Here is a 19,103-nt window from a genome sequence, read left to right as displayed (position 1 = left end):
GCTCACATTTATAACCTTTAATTGTTGGTGTCTTTGCCTCAGCAGCATGATGTTAGCGGCAGCCACCGTGGCTAATGTTTCCCCCTCACTGTACCTCAGAACAGTTTAAAAAAAAAAAGCAATGCATCTGCCTTAATTAATCAATGATTTAATGAACCACGTAGCAGGAGCGCTAAGTGACCCAAATCCAATTGGCTGAACACTTAACATGCATGGATCCTCCAGCAGTGACTTCTGCCTCCACCGAGGAGCTGCTGCTGTTTCTGACAGGTCCACAGAGTTACAGGTGGGACCGCAGAGCCTAATTCAGCTCAAAATGTTGGTTGTAGTGGGTCCGGAGAGGCTGAGTGGACTGGTTAAGGGTGCGACAGAGCAATAAATAGAAACCAGTGTGTCCTGGCTTTGTTTTAATTTGTGTTTTTTGCGGCTGCAGCTGCTGCAGAGTTTACATCTTCAAGCTGTCTGACTCGGTAATGTTTCACTCTGCTGAGAACGATATTGGAAGAGACAGCTTATTTACTTTTCTGCAGCTTGAGTTGTCTTGTTGCATCTGTCGTGATGTACAGACTTATCTAATTATTGTAATATTATTATTATGTATTATAGTAAAGCTACGCTGAGGAATGTGAGTATGTCTTTACAACTGTTAATTAGCTGCATGCACACGCTGCAAACTGACATCAGAACGGACAAATTGTTTGTTGAGATGTAAGGGCCTCAAGTTGTTCTCTAACTTTTCAAGTTTTAATATATCATATATGACATTTTTTCTTCATCATCTTCCTTTCATCTGACCTACTTTTACTTTTATGGAACTACATTTTAGACAAGTACTTTAACTTTAACTTGAGTAATATTTCTTTAAAGCAGCAGCAGACTATTCTAAGCACTCCTTCCATCCCTGGCTGTGAAAATGAAAGCAGTTGTTTTGTTGCTTTTTACTGAACAATCAACACAAAGTAATAATGTTTCACTACAAAATGCTTTTGTCAGATGTAGACGTTTATTCAACACAGTGTTTAGGGCCGGATTTTAAATAAAGATACATTTGTTTCCTGAAGAAAGGGAGAAAATATGGGAGCTGACAGGCGGTGACAAGAAAATGGAAAGCAAGAGAAGCTTATGACAGCTTTGGTGGGAAGAGAAACAAATTTTTTTTTCCCGTTGGTAGGAATGGAAAGTGTGCAGCGTGGAGCCACGGTGCTGCCCACTGACAGCCGGCTGGCAGCGGAGCATCAAGGAGAGACTTCTGACAGGCTCTGAAGAGACTCCTCCCCAAAACCGAGTGCCGGAGACACAAAAGACTGGTGGTGTTTTGATGCCTCGCTGATACTGTTGTAGAGACTTCATACAATGAAAGTTGACAAGGAGGCAGACGGTGAAGATGAGCCCAAAAAAAAAGCACCTGACCAAAAAGAAAAGAAAAAAAAAAAACCAAATACAACAGCGAGGAAACAAGGACATAAAGCTCCTGACTGATTATGCTCTTATTTAAATTGACAACAAAACAGAAATAAACTGTTACATTCTAGAGGATAAATGCCGGTCTCCATTCACTGTCATAGTGACATGAAAACAGTGGCTTGTTTTTCATGTCATATCATGTCTTGCCTGGGGACCGAGGAACAATATTCAGGGGAAGATGAGGAGGTGGATACAGAGACGGGGTGTTTGATTTTTCTGTGTTGAATTATACATTAGCCAAAGCTTCCCCGTCCAGACATTTCAGAAAGACAAATGAGCCCAATATCCATAGCAATTACTGGCGCGTTGTAGTCGGTGCGTCTACAGCGATGCCCTCTGCGCTTCGAGGCGCAACCGGTTAGTCACACTAACACTCTCACTAGATCCAAATCAAGTCAAACTCGTGACAGGGTGTCTGCGCACACCTCCTAAAATCCCTCGCGCTTTCATTCTGCGGCCACATGAATGAAAAAAACTCAAGACAAGGACACGCAGGTGCTTCGGTTGACATAATGCCGACTGGAAAAAAAGAGAGAACGCGGAGGATAACAAGCCTGACCTGAATACAAATACGGATAAAACAGAGACGAACAAACTTGGTGATTTTGGAGTGAGCGTGACGGAGCAGAGCCGACTGAACATGTGAAAATTGATTTAATACGATAGCATTAATGCTGCAGATGCTAGATTAAAAGGATTTCGATGATGAAATGCATTCGCGGGATACTTTCAGCATGACCTGAATATGCTAACGCCAGCGTGCCTGCATGTTTTCACCCTGTAAACTCAAACTGCTTGTAAACGTATTGAATTGGAATATGGATCCAATGGAAACCAATCTGGAGACTCAACGATATGGAAAGGCTCTGGCTGTAGCCACGAGCTAAAGGCTATTAAAGCTGAACCGACTTCCCAACATTTTTCAGAGATAACACTCAGCTCCTCTGGTCTAGAGCAAAACCCGGTGGTACAGGATAAGAGATCCATGAATGTACGCATGTGACAGTTAACACGACGAGGACACAACGGCCGTGGGTGCAGGGACACTATGTAACTTCCCCTTTTTTATTTTAATGTTAAACTGGTATGTCATGTGTGGGCCGGTGCTCTTTGGGAAGTGTCTGATCAAATCTGCACGATGACAAGAAAAAAGCGCCGGCATGAAAGGCAGACAGAGACGATACGGATACGAACATCAGCTCGGCTAACGGCTCGAAATCCCCGCAGGGCTCCAAGTGTGTTCAGCCAGTGGTTTCACCAACGCGAGCAACATGAATGAGAATAATATCCAGTTATGTGATGAGATCTCCGCGATTATGATGAGAAGCAATTTCCCATTGAGGATTCGTGTCCGTGTCTTGCACTGTTAATTATCCTCATGTAGCGGAGGAGAGCCGGGGTGATGATACGACTGATGCTGCCCTCTAGAGGTTGAGAGGGAACGTGGCAGGAAAAATATTCTCTGGTTTGTGCGACGGCACAAAAACAACAATCATACAGACATTAAAATAAAAACAAAACAATATTGGCAGTGACACGGACCAGTTATAGGATACCAACATGTTACATTATGGCATAGTTCCCAAGTTAAACCATTAACCGCTCATCTCAACTTGTCAATCATCTTGTTTGACATATGAATAGAATTTTCTCTACATGTGGTACATTCCCTAAATCCTTCAGCTACATGTTGAATTTTAAGGTCGCTGGTTAGAATCCAAACTCCCCCTAGCTGCATGTCGAAATGTCCTTGAGCAAGATACTGAACCCTAAATTGCTCCTGATGAGCAGTTGGCACCTTGCATGCCTCTTAAGAGCCGCTTAGGACGAAAGCATCTGCTAAATGCCCTCAAAATGTAAAATGCAGTGGTAATTTTCCAGCTAGCAGTGTGGACAGACGGATGATCTGGACGAAAATTGCAAGAAAACTGCACCAAAGTGTAATTTGGTATCTTAAAACATCACAAAAGTAACATATAGAAGGAGAAACGAAAACACGTGTATGGTTAAGATAAAGAAATGACACAAAAAAGAGCAGAAGTTCAAAGTGGAAAGAAAAAAAAACGACTCTGTATGTCTGAGAGCTGCTGAACTACATCCGCCCCTATAAGGTGTTCAAGTGGTAAAAAGAAAAAAAAAAAAGATCTGAATTATTCCGAGTAATACGACACACACAATATACTTTAACAGCTGGCTCGAGGTCGCACGGAGCGCTGCTGATTTACATTGTGGAGGGACGGCGGGAAGCAGATGTCGAGAGGCCGGTGTGTTTGCATGTGTGTGTGTGTGTGTGGTGAAGTCTGCAGGGTTGCGGTGGATGGAAGGGGTGTGAGTCAGAGTGTGTATTAATTGGTGGGCAGTTTGAAGCTTGGCCTGGCAGGAGTGATAAAACAGGGTCATTAAAACCATGCATTTAAATCCCACACCCCTGGCTCTCCATAAACTTGCCATTGCTAATTAAGGCGTGACTTTCTTCTCCTCTTTCCCTTCACTCCCTTCTCCTCTCAATCACGCTGTTTAATAGCCAACTCTCGCCTTCTTTTTTTTTTTTTTCGCTCTGTCACGTGGGCCAGCAGGAGACGTTTTCCATTAGGCCGATGTGGGAAAAGGTCCTGTGTTTCACCGACTGACGTCCAGATGACATTTAAGGGAAAGTTAATGAAACGGCCGCTCACTGAGCCTTCTTTCACCCGGTGTAATCCATTTAAAGAAAGCAGTCATCACTCTAAAGAGAGTTTATTTGGAGTTAATTGAAGAAGAAAAAACCACTGAGGTAGAGCGTAGTAATGGAAAGGTTCAGTCAGAGTGCAGGTTTAGTCGCTTGCCTACGCGTCCTAACGACTCGACAATCTCCTCATTCACCGGCCTACGGTTTGTTTCTATCCCCTCGGGGAAGGCACGGCGTATTCCTCACCTGTCTCTTCCTGTTTCCTGTTTATGTTCTGCCTGCCCTGCAGCCATTCTCTCCTCTTAATTCCTTTCCACAGTGATAAAGGCGGGCCAACACAGAAAAAACGAAAGGTTCCCTTTCTTATTTTTCGTGCCAAAAGGTAACTTTCAGACTGTGCTATCTGATATTTGCTTTAGAACGAAGCGCCGGCAAACAAATGTATTCCCAGAAGAACGGCGCACCTTTTGACCGTGCAATCACAGCTTGGCACTGAACACAGAGGAAGGAGCGGTGGATCCAAGCTATCTGCTCTTTAACAAATGAGTGCCCGGGTTTCTGCAGATTTATGTGAGCCCAGGGCTAATGCTGTTGTGGGCCAGTCACGGTAAATCTGCTATTTTTGTCAAGGTGTGAAATGTATTCCGCTGTTAAATCACACACAGGGGCCTTTCCTAAGACAGCATGGTGCACACACACACATTCCCACACACAACCTTGATTTGCTGCATGACTTTTATACGTTTCATTAAATTGTTTGTACAAGTACAAACCTATTGTAATGGCCTCATGAGTAGTTGGTGGAATGGAGAAGGAGGGAGGGAGGGAAATACGGAGAGAAAGACGGATTTCAACATGACCTTGATTCCCTGGCAGACATAATCACATGAAGAGTTTTCTCTGGATGACTCGGAAAGTCTGCGAGGAAGTTGATGATTTGAATGAGAAATACCAGGAGCCAGAGAGAACAGACACATCTCGTATTAAAGCCTGCAGTGCACAGCTTTTATACATCCTCCTCTACACTCCTGCCTTGTGTAGTTCTTTGTTTTGTCTCCTTTTTGGCAGCTGCTTCCTCCGATCCGATTAAGAGACCAAAAAATCAATAGCTTGAAGGTAGTAAATCGGAATTTCAGCATTAGTATTTTTTAATAGTTTCCCCCATTTTCTTCCAATTTAGAAAGACCAATTCTCCCGCGTTATGGTCAACACAACCTCCCGTTGTCTGGAGAGTAATCACATTATCTCACAGACACACAGTGTTAGCCATTAGAATCTAAATTAGACATATCACAGAAATCCATTGTAAACTCCTAACCTGGAATATGAGGCGATCGGAGAAAAGACTTCATCCGAGGAAGCAAAGAGAACGACAAAGACTTACAAGGAGTGGCAGTCAGGTATGAGTGGAAGGACGCAAACGGGAACTTCATCCAGGAGACTGAGGACACTGTCCCGCTATTTGTAGTGAGAAATCTAAGGATGAACTCACACCAGCTGTGAATTTTTACGTACCAAAACAGTCTTTTTTTTCCTTGCCTTCCTTGGCATTGTTTCAAGAATATTTGCGTCCAAATGGATCCATTGTTAACGATTCAACACGCTTTAGTTCATATTCCTGACCTATAGGTGGCGCTTGAAATAAACCAAAAATGGAGAGATGGAGCATGTGCATAAAGCTTGCGCGCTGTATACAAGCAGACAGTAGAAAAAGAAACTGAACACAATAAGAAGACGAAAGCTAGTGCAAGGACACCTGAATCGTTTGTGTGGACCGATAATGAGGTCAAACTGCTGCTACGAACACAAGCATGTGGTCCGCCATTGTTGTTGTTGTTGTTGTTATGAGACGTCGCAGGGTTAAGAGGTCGAAGTCTAGAGGTCGAGGGGTGGGGCGAGTTGTGGATTCGCTGTCCAAATGAGGACGCAAGGGCAGCATTTTCCAATTTTTTCCACCCTCAGACAAGGTTTCAAAAAAGTGCGTTTACAGGATCCATGTGGACAATCGGCCAAAACGATGCAAAACATGTGAGTTTACACACAAAAGCATTTCCATGTTGACGGACCCTTAGCAGCCACAGAAACCAAATGTTTCCCTCAGGAGATGGTAGGAACCTAAAATAAAGCTAAAAGGAAAAATAAATATTGGAGTTCCATTCATCAGAAGGATGCGGATGTTGCTTCCTGTCTGTCTGCTCGGTGTGTAATCAGGTTGTTTGCTAACACTTTTGCCGTATGAACTTTATACGGTAATGACGCGACTGTGCTGTGTTGTAAAGGTTGTTGTGTTTTCCTCGACTGATGTTTATTCAAGGTGTTCTAAACGGCAGAGAGAAACATTTATTCAGCAATATTTTATCCTCAGTGTTGATGACGATGACGTTAAAATCGACATTAAAATGACACGCCATTACAACGAGCTGCTCAGTTTTATGAGACCTCCGCAACGCAGTCGTCTCATTGAAATAAGGTACAAACACCTGCGATGGTTTACACCGTCTCGCCCCCAGGACCGCGCCCTCCGCACCGGCACCAGATTAACGGTGCATCGTCTCGGCTTTTACTGTGTCATATCTCACCAACCCCAGTCTGTTTGTCCTGTCCGGGGGCTCTCCAAATAAAGGCGAAGGTATTTTGTCTGCCACTGGGATGTAGGATGTCACAGGCTGTAATTTATTAGTCACGCTCCCACATCATCGGCAGAATATTCATAACGCAACCCACATCAACAGCCCACAACATCCCACAGCAACAGCACGGCACTTGGGAGACCTCTAAAAGGACGTTTCATACAGCCTGTGTAAAACCAGCACCGAGGATACCAGCAGATTGAGCCAATTTACAATGATAAGACTGGAAGCCCGAGCGTCAGTATGGCGTGGCTGTAAAGTAGATCCAAGCCATCTTCTCTCTCTAACACACACACACAGTCCGCCGCCTACATCTCATCAGACTCATGTGTGATCCTCCTGGCACCAAAGAGCCAGCACAGTTCAGCATGGTGCTCTTAAAATCACTCTGTCAGCTCTTCACTTAGAAAAAAAAACCTGTGCTCGGAGCAGACAGTCTGAACCAAACAGCACCAAACAGACTGCAGGCTACAGAGGCCCCAGACTACAGGAAAACTGTGGCCGAAGCTCAGGGAGTTAAGTTTATTAAGACGCAGGAAGAAACTAACAAGAACGATAGGTAAGGAAACGTAGCCGGAGGCATTCAGAAAGACTTTGCAGGGAGCGTAAAAAAATCATTAACCTGGAGGGTGAAAAACAGACACTGAAGTTTTTGTGAAAGACGAGAGCAACTCCTGCTGTACTGCCGCTGCTGCTCTGCTGATGATGATGGTCACCAGGATGGCGATAACCCGGGGCCTCTTAAGAGATTCATCCCATACACACATACCAGTCATCTCTTTTTTATCATCTGCCCTCCCACTCGCAGCACAAGCTCACACGAGGCGTGTGGGCTCTCATTTGAAACTTCATATCGAAATTAAGCCCCACTCATCTCTGAGCTTTGCCTGAGGTGCAGCACACCACTACAGAGAGAGAGGAGTGGTGCAGAGCAGAGTCGAAGCGAGGGGAGAGGGTAAACAGAAAGTTAGAGACGAAGAAGTACAGAACAAAGATACAGAGAGGGTAGAAAAAAATAAATTAGAGGTGCTGTGGGAGATTAAGTTTGCGGAGGAGAGTGATGGCAGAGGAATGGAGTGAGGATGGATGTACAATAGTTGAGAGACTTGAAATGAGCTGCTTTGAACCACCAAAGCCAGCATGACATCTAGAAACGCATTTATTGCATACAGATGTGATCAGACGGGGGAATGGAAATAGGAGGAAATTGCTAAATAATGTTCAGCCTTCACTCTCGCACAGTTAATCAATGTTGTTAACCCAACAAGGCGTCACCCGTTGGGTTGCGGCCTTTTGCCCCTTGCCATCTTGTATTTTGAAGCCAAGTGTGACCATTTGTGAACAGCAGGGCGAGGCTAAGGATGATGTCATATTGGATTGACTGACTGAGATCCAGAGGACACCCTGTGGTAGCGAACTGCCAATCATAAGGTGGCCACGCCCTGAAGCGTACTATTTGTCTATGTCTATTTTAATCCAAATGGAACCATGGTTTGCGAAATAAACATCTTGCTGTATTAAAGAAGACTTGAAACTAGCAATCGAGACCATGAACTCATTAGGAAACTGTTTACTGAGGTAATAAATTCACTGAGAAGTAGGGTCGTATTTTCATAGACTTCTATACAAATTGACTTGAATTTAGTCCTTGTTTCTAAGGAGGGACAAACAAACGTAAGTGCCCAAAAGTTGTCTGAATGGCTGGTTTCCATTTATCCATTCGCCTGATGTTAATGGACGTACATTCTTTTGCAATCAGTGGAGTCGCCCCCCTGCTGGTTGTTTGAAAGAATAAAGATTTAAGTCTCTCCAGGAAAACCTCTGTCAACTATTCATACTGACCGCAAATTCAATCAACCAAAATTAAATTACAACTGTCCTAATTATAGTTGAAAGCTTTCTCAAGACAGGTGAAATCATTTTTTATACGGCGAGAGTCAACAAGATGAAGATGAAGAATGAAAATGACCGGGGAAGGGAAAATAGATTAGGCATAGAGGAAGTGAGCTCTCATGATGTCGATGGGGTCCACTTACCCCAACCTCCACGTGATCCGAGCCCTTGTCATCCTGCTTGTGGAGGATCTCAAAGTAGTACTGTCTGGATGAGATTAGGCTGAGGGGGGAAATAGAGAGGGCTATTGTTAGATATTTGACACTGGTGAAAAAGAAAATGATTGTTTCTATAATAAGCCACTGCGGCTACTTCAACCTTTAGCATCTCTTTCAGCGACTTGCACTGCAAACATACTGATACTGTCGCTGTGTTGAAAAACATACCAGAATGAAAACTTTGAGCAATTTTGGGTCTCCAAAAAGCTAAAAGTACAACAGGATTTCATCAGACCGCAGCGAAGTAAGGTAAACAGACTTTAAAAGCACATAATAGTCATAAATGTGGAATGAGGATAAACAGGGTAATCAGCGTAGATTATAACTTGGGGCTACAGGAGACGATGGCAGAGGAGACAGCAACGAGCCGTATTACCAGGCTGAGGTCCTGAATAAAACACTCCTTCAGAGGCCGCGAGGAGGAAAATCAATGCGCCACATAAATCAACATTTTACACTTATACAGGCTCCAGTATTTCTCCGAGACTCCTGGGTTAGAGCGAGAAGAAGAAGAAAAGGTCTGCGTGTCGTCCCCCTCATGCGCTGACGAAACACACACTCCAAGCTGCGACACTTTATTCTTATCAAAAACACATCTGAGATAATAGGCCAGCATCTGCTGCTGAATGAGAGGCACTGCTCCACACGTCATTAACTCTCAAAACACACACACACACGATGGCTTTGCAGAGTATACACACACACACACACACACACACACACACACACCGTTAGGCAGTGAATAAAACCACGTATTTGCATGTTGTGTGGATAGCACATGTCCACAGCGAGTGAGCTGATGGTTTGTTTAAGCCGTGTGTCTTAAATCAAAGAGAAGTGAAAGCTATACTTATGAGGATGAAACAGTAAAGAATGTTTGGAGGCCTGATGCCTGTAAACAAGATGATGCTGATTCTGTTTGCTGCAGCCTGGTAATTTGGGAAACATTTGCTACTCTGAACTATTTAGCTCCTCCATATTCATGTGCTCTGATTCACAGAAATATGCAACGGCTCGCTCGCTCGCTCTTCCCTTCAGTTTCTCTGCCTTTTGTTTTTTTTTTTTTTTTCAGATTTTCCGAGCTCTCTTTTCTCTCGCTGTGACGGCTGCCTTTCTCTCTCCTGTCTCCTGTTTGTTTCCTGAAACAAACACAAGCTCATCCTCTTTGATGAAGGCAGTGTTCTGTATTGAAAATGGCCTCGCACAAAAAAAACAAAAAAACAAAAAACAGGAGATAACATGAAAACAACAGACAAGCAAGAAAAAAGAACCAAGGTTTTTTTTTTTATTATTTGTTATTTGCAGGATGTTATCCTTGTTCTGGAGAGTATGTGCATGTGTGCGAGTTTAAAAATCGATTCATCCAAACAATGACAAGTGAGAGATGCAAATTAAACAATTTTCCAGAGCCCAAGGTGACAACATGTTGTTGTTGTGAAGTTCAAAACCTGAAGAGAAAATGCAAAAGAATCGTCTCCTTTGAGAGGAAACCTGAATGGTTATTAAAATTCAGGCTGCCTACAGGCTTTTTCGGACAAAAGGTGGTATTTTGGTATTAAAATCTGCATTTTTATTCTACAGTCATCTGTGGTATTTAAAGGGCGCCCCCACCCGCCTCAGTCAAGAAGCCCCAGAGACAACTCGTATTCTATCAGTTGAATCATCACACTTTTTTTATTAGCGGTCATTCGAAATTGGAAGAAAATGGAGAAAAAGGTATCACTAACAAATCCTTCCCAATGGAAATTCAGATTTACTACCTTCAAACTATTGATCTTGGTCTCTTCTGAGGAAGCAGCTGCCAAACAGAAGGAGACAAAACAAAGAACTAAACGAGGCAGGAGTGCAGAGGAGGATCTATAAAAGCTGTTCACTGCATGCTTTCATATGAAGCATATCTGTTCTCTCTACCTCCAGGTATTTCTTATTCAAATCATCAACTTCAGCAAGATACAGGTTGTATTGACTTGGTTTGTTGTGTCCTACATGTCACATTTTGTTTCACAGTTTCAAAATTGTCTGACTAATTTACGATATCAAACTCAGCCAAACCTAAAAGATCAACTTTTCCATTTGTACAAGACTTCTTCTCCGAGGCGTTTTCCAACAGAGTGGGGCTCCGTGACCTCACTAACAAATCAAACTGCCTGAAAGTGAATTATGACTGTGCCCTTTGAATACTTACTCACTTAATTACTACCTGTTTTAGCTGGGATTAGCCCAGACTTGCTTAATGGTTTTCTGATGCTGCTTGTTGATGATTCCAGTAATCAAAGTATATTTTAGTGATATTTTGTCTGAAAACAGGGAACAAGATGACATCAATAGTACGCAACCGACCAAGCGATGACAAGCTGTAACTTTGCTGAGCCCAGTAAAAACAAAGGCTTAAAACGTAATGACAAAACAAATATCTACTTACGAAATAAAACCGCTAAATGTGAAATCACAGTCAATGAAAAGTATGACACATTAGCTCATGCAAAAAAAAGTTCTGTCGAAGTAATATAACATCTTTCATTTCTTTATATTTCTGTCATAAATATTAACACTTTCTCATGACTGAATTAAAATAATAATTTTCAAGAAATTTAAAAATAATAAAAAAAAACTTAACGTGGGGGTTTTGCAAGAGCCTGTAGCGCTGATTTTTTTTTACATTTTTTTTTATGCACGACCAAATAACTTCTATATATGATGAAACGTATTAATACTTCACAGAATCTTAATTTGGTTGCAGCAAAGTTAAAACTAGTTGACGTATGAATGTCTAAAAAATGAAAGATTCCTCTTCATCTTTCGTGCCCCAGCAGGGTTTCAAACACAGGATCTTCTTACTTTGAGGCAACAGTGTTCACCACAGAGCACACACAAAGAATAACAAAGATGATGAAATTTAGCTCTGAGGGCCAAACTTCTAAAAAAAATCCTAACTACAAAAGTTTGGAAGTAAAACTTTGGGATTTTCTCATGAATTAAAAAAAATCTTTACATTTCTTTTTTCAAGTAAACCCTCGACATCGACTCGGAGGCCAAGGTTGGTATGAACAAGCACAAGCAACTTTTTAATCCTTGAAATCACTGCGCTAAACTTCAAGCACGGATTTCAAGCACCCGTGTGAATCCTAAAGATTGGCTGAATAATTTTTTATCATTAATTGTCTCAACACTACTGTACACTAACAGTATTTTGCAGCGTTTGTTCGTGTGTGTTTCTGCTGTGTTTGACCCGAGTTGGAAGTGAAGGACAAAGGCTGAAGGTGCAACGATCACGTGTTGCCCTGTGCACAAACGCGGCCGCACCATCCGGCTGCCCAGCGTTCTGTAACCAATAAATCATCACAGGTGCCGGAGAGTGGTGACAGTGCGCTAAGGTCACTCTCTCATGAATAGGGAACACCTCCTCTGTGCAGCTGCTGAAACGGCACTCAGCGAAACTTAAGTGCCTCTTTCGGTTCTTGGCAGCCTGCTCGCCCCCTTTCTGTGATTCAAACATGGCGAAAGCAGTCACAATATCTTTTAGGAATTCGACTTAGACAACACAGATTTAAAAGAGTCATTACATTAGATTTAACTGGATGAGATTTTAATTAATGTGATGGATACGCAGGGAAATTCAGCAACCAGAATTAGCGCTGACGAGCAGAGAACCGACAGCAACACTTCGTCCTGGAACATAAAGTACGAATGATAACAAAAATATCACTATCAGACAAGAAACAGGCATTTATAAGACTGTATCACGGTCCAAGTTCAATCATATACTGACACGTCACATCTTTCTTTGAACATCATAAAGTCAGAGTGATATTCTGCAGTAGTCTTTGTGGTTCATTGACTTCCCGTCCCCGAGCGGACGACTGTAGATGGGTTTTAGGATATATTAGTACATTTCCTGATCCTTTATTAGATTGTCTATTTTAGCCGGTAATCCAGCTCCATCTGTGGAATAATCTAATGTCAGAGCTGAGAGGATTGCAGTCTGCCGCCACAGTGTTTGAGAATGAGGGTGAAACACAAGCACAGTCGAGGAGGACGCCAATATAACATATCACAACCACCCAAAGATCAGTCCCGCTGTGTAGGTGAGACATGTATTGAGTCCTGCGGGAGTCACAGCCTGCAGCCTGCAGTTATCTGCTGATAGTTATTTCTTCTTTTAAGCTTTGAGTAATTTCTTTCACGTTTTCTGTTTTTTGTTTTCAATTTTGGTGCCAAGACAGACACTCAGAAAATGAAATCAGGACGGATCCAAATAAAGAGATGATGAGAAACGAATGAGAAAAGATGAACAGCTTTTTTTTTTCCAAGCTCTCTACTTTGTTTGAATAAAAAAAAAGTATTATATTAAACTGAGAGTCTGCAGAAATAAACGAGCGAGACAAACAAAGGTGCACGAAGTGGGAGGGGTGGAGGTGTTTTTGCAGCTTGGATGAGTCTGTGTGTGTGTGTGTGTGTGTGTGTGTGTGTGTGTGTGTGTGTGTGTGTGTGTGTGTGTTCGCTCTCCGGTCACACCAGTCCTCGTGATGGATGGCGAGGCGGGCTCCGGTTGAAAGAGATGAAGAGACAGAGGGACAGGCGGAAAGAAAGATGAAGGAGGAGCGATAAATAGCAAATGAACAGCAGAAACAGAGAGGGAATTATAAATGTTTTCTGCGTCTTGAAAGGAAAAATACATTACAGCGAATATCAGCGGGACGTGATTTCATACAGAACAGCCATGCCAGACGAGAAGAGAAGGAAGAAAAAAAAACAAACATAAAAGAACAAGTGAAGGGCAAATGAGAGATGGGAAGAGGAAAGAATAGCTATTAGCGTGTGACTCAGAGGATGAGCAGAGGACACAAAACAAGAGTCTAATTGCCTGACTAATTGGAGTCTTTGTTTCCAGATTCCCTTCATTGGGCCGCATGGATAGAGGACAGACAAAGGAGCTCGACTGGGCTGGATAACACAAGATGGGACTGTTGGACCAAAATATTCAGAGTATCATCCCCCGCCGGGTTCTGAGTATGAAATATTCATCCGGTGTGAACATATAGAGAGCGTTCTCTTTATTCCTGCTGAGAGACAAACTCCTTTCAGAGGCACCTCAAAGAAAAACTGTTTGTCCAAAGAAATATACAAGAGCCTGCAGACCGACACACACACACACACACACACACACACCTTATCTTAGCATTTTCTTTGTAATGTCTTCACAAGTAAAACTGTCCTCACAGGGAAGGTGGGCTATCAAGGGTGGGTCCACACAAGCATAGCAATACAAACACACATACACACATACAGGTAAATATTCCTAACACGGCACTATACTTCTCCACTATCTAAGAGGGGACCTCGTTTTTTCTGGTCATTTTGAAAAAAACGAAAACAAAAGAATAGAAAAGCTTCTTTTAAGTTTTTTTAACCATAATATCACTTCAAATGTGTTCTTTAAATGTTTTCTTTCTTTGATTTGCATCCTTCACTGATGTCAACCACACACACACACACACACACACACACACACTGTATAACTAACCTGGTCTGCAGGCAGCAGAGCTGAGGTGAAATGAAGACACTACCCTTTTATTGCTCTCATTCATCCTTCATCTCACCTCAACTGCACCGCCAGCCACAGCAACTTCCTCATCCTCCAGCATCTCCTCTCTTTTTTCCAACTACTCATTAACACTATCTGACTGTCACTCTCTATCTCTCTAACACCTACAGGTGGCGCTTACATATAAAGGTTAAAAAAAAAAAAAAAAAAAAAGGCGAATGCTCCCCTCTCAACTACATTAATGATACCAGTGTTTAGAGCTGCCCCAAGGAGACACGCAAACTTCACTCTTCTCCCCTCGCGCTCTCTCTCCGCACTTCACTCCATTTCTCATGCGTTCCTCTAATCCATCAGAGAGCTATCATGCTGCTCTTCCCTGCAGCCTCAATAAATCCTCTTTCTTCCATCCCCTCTCCTCTTCGCCTCGACCCCCTCCGCTCTCCCTTCATCCCCCCGTCTCCTCTTCCCTCTCTCCTCCTGTATCTTGTCCGTCGCTTCTCCCCGACGCCTCTCACGGCGTCTCTTCTCCCTCTATCTGCCGCGTCCAAATTCCCCCATATGTATTTATCTAATATAGCTTTATAGCATTACTATCTACAATGCTTTTATTCTTCTCCTCGCCTCCACTTCATCCCTGTCTCACTTTGAGTTGGTATTAATACTCCACAATGTGTGGACATGGGAAGAAAGAATTTACAGTATCTCACAATGCCTTGTTCTCCCGGGTTTTTTTTGTATTTGTGCTACGCTGAAGGGCAGAGAAAACATATGCTCCTTTCATCACAGAGAAGTATAATTGTTACATAACATCAAGTACAAGCTGAGAATTCATCTCCGGGAGGAATGTAGGAGTTGCACAACTCTACACGAGAATTACGGGACAAGTCGAGCAACATTTTTCTTTCAATGACAACCGAAGTATCGTTGTGTATCCCTGAGCGCAGACACTCAACGTCCCATTTATCACAGCGTTGACATAATTCATTAGCATGCTGAAAGACAAGCATGGTTAAAGCCGTTTAAAAGCAGCATACGTGAAGGTGGAGCTAAAAGGCACGATAATCGTTTAAATACGGGGATAACAGCCCACGCTCCCGGACAGTCTCTCCTGGAAGGCATTTATAGTGTTGCACACTAAAAGTGACAGAAACAGTGGAGCATTACAAGGAGAGAGCTTAAGAGAGAAATACTTACTGTCTCACCCACGCACACCTGGCCAGTCAAAAAGACGGGGTGAATGTCAGTTTTCTGGAAGTTAAAATCTGGAGTGTTGGCGCGGACGTGTGGGTGTGTTTATCTAAAATATAACACTCTTTTATATTAAAATATATTTAAGGTCCAGAAAAAAAGCACATGTATACTTAATGTAAAGTATATGTCGCTGCTGCTCTTTGTCTCTGCCTCAGCTGGAGAACAACAAAAGCAACTGACAAGTCCTGCAAAAGGTAAAAAAAAAAATCTAATTGCTCAATCAAAGATCAATTGCTTTCTGCGTACATGCTGACGCGCCGATGACAAACAATTCATATGTCCTGAATATTCAAAGAGTCACTCTCCAAACAGCTAACATATCTGTTCCCCAGCTGCTCTGAATTTGATTTCTGCGATTCCTCAGACTGAGCTGACCATCCGTCTTCGTTACTGTCTCTAATCACGTTTGGCCAAAGGCTGCCCGACGTTACCGCTTGGTCGTAGTCACGCGTTACTGCCAATAAGACGTCCTCTACCGTGGCCTTTTCACAGCTCAAGAGATGCGCATCAGCGCCCCATGAGACATTAAACTTAAGCCACTACACACACTGAAACATGGATTTGTGTCTCAGTGGGCGGCCATCACTCATAGGAACAGATGGTGAAGTGAAGGCCTGCGGGAGGAAAGTGGGACAGAGAAGTCATTGCAGCTCGTCGCAAACAGCTTCCTCTTAATTCAGCCTCTACAGCGTATCAGCCAATTACCATGAACGGGGAGGAGGTTCGCATCAAGGTTGCTATTCACAGTCAAACACAGTCAGGTAATGCATGCACACAAAAGAAAGGAACAGATATTCATTCACATGTAAGTCAATGCATACATATCGTGTAGACAGTGTAGGCGCTTGCTGCAGAGCAGGTGCAACACTCAGCTCGTCTCCGCGCTCAATCAGTATTCCTATGATGCCATGAGCCCGAGCACTACACTTTCCTCTCTCTCAACGCTTGAGTCTCCGCACCAGCTAATAGCCAGCAGTGCTTAAATGATTCAATTATAGATACTGAGAGATCCCATAGTGAAATAACTGGTCATTCTCCACTAGGTTCCCCCTCATTGTTGCCTGGGAAAGGCACAGTTAACTCTTTCCTTCCCACTATTATCAGCCTTTGAGTTTTTTGGGGGGTTTTTTGTTTGTTTTTTTTGGTAAGTCATGCCTATAGAAAAAAAATGGGAGTGTGATCAAAGCACGGGAATGAGAAGGAAGAAGAGCAGAGAAGTTATGAGAAGAGCGAAAGGCCTGAACGCTCACCGAGAAAAAAAAGAAGGAACACACATCAACGCCCACGTGTCTGTGGAGGATTGGGGCGTAAATGTCACTTCCAGCAGTCTTGTGATGTGAAAGCTGCTCCTTCAAAATGCCAGCTGTGGCGCCCCAGATAACCTTGGAATCCTCTTCTGCCTTTTCCTCCTCACCACGCCACTGCCAAAGGTCAGCAGCAACCATTTTTAATTTCAGTCATTACATCCGAAGGGCGGGGGGGGAAAAAAAATCCAGACAGACCAGATGTATGGAAACCCATCTACACAAGCACAGATATCATTTGATTGACTTCCGCGTCTTGCCTCAGATTCAGCCGGCACTCATTAGTTTCCAAAAATCTTTCAAACAATATTCCCTCTAATCTTCCAACACGCTGTCAATCACATCCGTGGTCTGAGCTCCTCAAAGGCTTCAGACGGAGTTGACGTCAAGCGCGGCGTCAGACTAGCTCAGTATGCTACTCAGCACGGTTTAGTTTATGGAATTTTAGCGAATGTCAATCTCCCCCCGGTGTTGTCTATACAGCCCCGAGGCTCTGGTAGCTGTGTCAAGAGAGCAGAGGGAGCGTTGACGAGGTTATCTTAGTTTCTCTTCTGACTACTCTGCCGTCGCACATCCAGACAGCACTGAGCCGCCATTGCCAGACGATCACTTCACAGGTACAAGAGCGGCCGGAGACAAAGAGTGAGACAGTCAAAAAAAGAGGGGACAGTTTCCAAGCTAAGGTTTCAAAAAGATGCAGCTTTTTTTTGTAGTACATTTGACTTTGATTCCCTCCAGTATGAGCATTGAAAGGCATGATTCTGGTCCAACTTGTTGTACCCTGTCAAGTCGAGCAGCAACTAAAAATTGTTATTTCTATGACTAACGTCTTCTATTATTTCCTTACATTGAACAATCATGTGGGCCATCCATTCCCAAACTTAAGAATGCCATGGCTCTCCAAAAATCTGAGTGACAACTCTGATGAACGTGAGATGAAGATGAAGTATTTCAAAATAAATGAAGAATAACAACTGATTCAACTTAACTTTTTATGTTCAGCACCTTCACAGCAGGATGACTCCGAGCTTGAGCTGCCCCCAGAAATGTCCCCCCCTTTTAACTGTCCATTACAAGAAACAATATCTCAACGTCAACAAAGCGCAGACATCAGAACCTATGATTGATGTCTCAGGTTGGAAGACAACAGAGAGGATCGCTCGCTACAGCAGCTTCACATCACTGTTTTTCCTTTTCTACTGCCTGCTCACGATACTTACCAAACCTGTGCCAGAAGCTAGCAAGTGTTTCCGGATCAGCACAATACATTTTCAAGCCACGTAGAGTGAATAGAAAGAAGAGCAGGCGAAACGAGAAGAGGAGGAAAGGTGCACATATGATTGCAGAGCCGCCTAATTTATCATCCCAAACATTTTCTTGTTTGTAGATGACAATACAAAATTGAGGCAATTGAGGCAAGTATTCGTCGCAAATACTTAATAGTAGAGAAGAGAGTAAAAGGTAGAAGATGGAAAATTGGAAAAATGTACTTGTCGAAATAAGTAGAAGCAGAATTATCCCCCTTTTTTTATTCCATGAAGAACAACATACTTTCTTATTCATTGACCGCAAAACTGGAGATACTGTATCCCTGATTTTCATTTCATCTGGTCACCAACTTTATGGCCTAACGCCCACACTGTGGGAGTTACTGGTGAAGCCAATAAAATGATATAAACTACAGAACTTGTGAATAATAGCAGAGATTTCTGTAAGCGCAGCCAATTATTTTGTTACTGTTTCAAGTCATGGCAGTTTTTTTTTTTTGGTCAGATTTTTAACTACAACTTTTCTTGAGGGACTTTAGTCATTAAGCCGAGCCGACATTTGCTGCAACCTCCCCTCCGCTGAAGGAATGCTAACCTAAAAATAAAAAAAAACACCACTGGTGGTTGTTTAACAATGATTCCCATGACCTCATATTTCACAGTAATCAAACGCTGTCTTTCGACTGGTGCTTTGATTGAGAGACCCCCCCCCCAGCTGCAGAAAAATTCTGTGTAATGGACAACTTTGGTGCACAGTGTTGAGCAGCAGCAGCAGCAACAGACACCCCGCCACCCCCACAGGGTCCCCAGCTGGCCACTATTTTCAACCAGCTGGACATTGTATGCACTGGTGGAAAACACT

At 43.1% G+C, this 19,103-nt stretch overlaps 1 protein-coding gene across 1 annotated transcript in view; it reads right to left on the bottom strand.

The window, feature by feature from the left end:
* The window catches only part of b4galnt4a (beta-1,4-N-acetyl-galactosaminyl transferase 4a), a 140,188-nt gene that overhangs the window by 18,155 nt on the left and 102,930 nt on the right, over window positions 1–19,103 (bottom strand). Inside the window, exon 8 of the mRNA XM_037108267.1 lies at window positions 8,799–8,877. Within this exon, the coding sequence (XP_036964162.1) occupies window positions 8,799–8,877 (79 nt within the window). The remainder of the gene's footprint in view (window positions 1–8,798; window positions 8,878–19,103) is intronic.

Source organism: Acanthopagrus latus, chromosome 8, assembly GCF_904848185.1.
Source record: "Acanthopagrus latus isolate v.2019 chromosome 8, fAcaLat1.1, whole genome shotgun sequence".
NCBI classification, from domain to species: domain Eukaryota; kingdom Metazoa; phylum Chordata; class Actinopteri; order Spariformes; family Sparidae; genus Acanthopagrus; species Acanthopagrus latus.
The sequence above is the reverse complement of the archived record's forward strand: the minus strand, read 5'-3'. Positions and strand labels throughout refer to the sequence as shown.